Source organism: Ceratosolen solmsi, unplaced genomic scaffold (genome assembly GCF_000503995.2).
Source record: "Ceratosolen solmsi marchali unplaced genomic scaffold, CerSol_1.0 scaffold56, whole genome shotgun sequence".
NCBI classification, from domain to species: domain Eukaryota; kingdom Metazoa; phylum Arthropoda; class Insecta; order Hymenoptera; family Agaonidae; genus Ceratosolen; species Ceratosolen solmsi.
In genome coordinates this window covers 4,314,441-4,316,940 of record NW_011948425.1, presented here as the reverse complement: position 1 = coordinate 4,316,940, position 2,500 = coordinate 4,314,441, and the positions used below count along the sequence as shown (strand labels likewise).

The following is a 2,500-nucleotide window of genomic DNA, read 5'->3' as shown; positions in this document are numbered from 1 at the left end:
TTAGCTCATGGTAATTTCCTTTCTTAATGCTATAATTGCGAACGTTGCGAGGCAATTATGTCAAACGATTTATCCTAACGTTTGATTGTTATACATTGGATTGAGCACGGCGAGTAAATAATTCATCCTTCGACGCTTATATTTAATTGAAAAACAGCGCTGCCGTAGTGTCAAACATTTGCAATCCCTCAAAAATTATACTTTCCAAACATTTAAATAACTGGTGAACATTTGAAATACGCCGTAGCGCGAATATCGATCATTAGACTTCGTATAGAAATTTGCTCGCCTGTCGTTTCAGACATACGATGCATTTAGCATGCAATTAGCGTTATGTAAAGTTTCACATTTTTCGTTATTTCTTTATTTTTCATTTTATTTTATTGGAAGACGGCGATAAAAGACCAGAATTCTGCCTTAAGAAACTAATTATTGAATAATAAAACGTAGAATACCGGCAAGGAATATATTAATCGGCTCGAGTCAATTGACCGTTCGTCCCTGGCCGTTCTAGATCGCGCGAATGGCGGTTAATGGCCGACTCTCCTACGTTTCGGTCGATCTTATTGGCAGAAGGTGCGTTACTCGATAGGAAAATTATATAAGCCTCCGTTGGAAAATATACGAGTCGGCGTTACGCGCCACATTTTCCTCGTTTAGCGTCTGAACGATTGATTCCGAGTTGACGAAAGCCTACGCTGACTCGCCGCGCGTCTCGGCAATACACAGCCGCCCGATGAAATTTGGAAAAATAGTGCAAACCGGCATAATTCGATAAATATTTTCGCGTGTAATGTCCGCCAATTGTTAACTTTTATTTTACACGCGAGGAAAACGATCGTTTTATGTATGCTGTCGTAAATATTTTTAGGAGAGTGCCGCGATCGGTTAAAAAATTTGTTGTACTCCGCGTAGGGACTTTCCAGTTAATGATACGCGTTTTCGTAATCTAGCATAAATTTTACGGTATCGTAATATTAAAGTAACATGTTGCAAAGAGAAAGAATGAGAGAGAGAGAGAGAGAGAGTGAGAGAATGGAAGGGGCAGGGGAGGGAAGGGAACAACGAACAAGAAAAGGAAAGAAACAAAAAAGGAGAAAAATAAGAATAAATTACATGGTGTTGATTAGTGTAAACCAATTAGCGGTAAGTACTCGGATAAATCGTTTTACAACAAAGCTTATTAACGCAACAAAAATCCAGTGTACAGCGTAGAGTAGTGCTGTTATAAAAACAAAAAAGAGAGAGAGAGAGAGAGAGAGAGAGAGAAAAAACAGAAAAAAAAGACAGAAAAAATGATGCGTTTGTAATGTCTGTATCTCACTCGCTACATGTCGTAACACATCGAAGTCGTGGAATTGTAATACTCACGTATGAGATTTCATGAAGCGCAGTGCACAAACGTAATTTTTCTTCTTTGTTCTTCGTTTTTTTTTTTATCTCTTTCGGGAGGGGGGCCGGGTGAGGCCCTCTTCCGTCGTACCTTTAACCTACAATTGAAATGATTCCGCGCATCGTTATACGAGCATTCGATTATTTTCCTTTCGCAGGTCTGATGGCCGCCGAGGCAGTCGCGGCGATGATTGCCGACGACCTGGCGACCAAAGCTCTTAACGAAGGAAATGCCGAGAACGTGATCTACAAAATGTACAAAAATCTGCCAGCGGTCCAGAGAATTTGATCGGCAACTCGGATTCTGCGCACCTGCCACTCCTCCAATTCGCCTTTCCATTTATCAATCCTGTAATTTGTAATTTATTATGAGCGGCTGCTCAGGCTACCACTACTCATACGTTCTTAAGTATGTATGATTAGTGTAGAATGCAACCGGCCCTCTATATAAATGCCAATGTAAAGATTTACGTATTTGTTAATGCTTAATACTTCAATAAAATGTTACAATTCATATTTTAACGGCGCCGTTCCAAAGCGACGCATTTTTATTTCTAAACTAACGACAAGTGTTGTGAGACACTGATAATTAAAGAGGTTTAGACGCCACCGCATAAAAAACTCATATCATTTACGGGAAAGTACATCTTGGAGGAACATTGAAGTAGCGAATGAGATGGAAGCGAAGCGTATCAGGGAGCCACGGGCCGTTACATAAAAAGCTTACATAAAAATGTCTTGGAAGTCTTTCGATGAGCGCGAAAAGTTTGCGACTACGCTCGCTTGGCTCGGCTCGGCTCGGCTCGGCTCGTCATTGTCGTAAAAAGGCTTTTGAAAAGTTGTATTAAAAGCACGCGACCAAGTGGAAAGCGTCGCGATACGGCTCGACTAAAACCAAGCACCGCCACACGTAAACAATAAGGTGAAACGCGGCAGCGGGCGCGCGCGCATACTTAAGCGTGCTCGAGCAACAAAAGTCGATTCCCCAAAAGAATGGCGAGGGTAAAAGAGCGAGAGAGGGAGCGAGAGCGTGACGACTAGTGGAAGGGGCGGATTTCTGGCAGGGGCGGGGAGGAGGAGGTATTGGTGGGGGGGGGGGGGGGGAAAC

The 2,500-nt window shown here is 42.4% G+C and overlaps 1 protein-coding gene across 1 annotated transcript in view; it reads left to right on the top strand.

Moving 5' to 3' along the window:
• LOC105363026 (uncharacterized) overlaps positions 1–1,809 on the top strand; it is a 6,270-nt gene extending 4,461 nt beyond the window's left edge. The window contains exons 6-7 of the mRNA XM_011500595.1: positions 1–10; positions 1,551–1,809. The exon at positions 1–10 is cut by the window's left edge and continues 146 nt beyond it. Of these exons, the coding sequence (XP_011498897.1) occupies positions 1–10; positions 1,551–1,681 (141 nt within the window). The 3' untranslated portion in view covers positions 1,682–1,809. The remainder of the gene's footprint in view (positions 11–1,550) is intronic.
• The last annotated feature ends 691 nt before the right edge of the window (positions 1,810–2,500 follow it).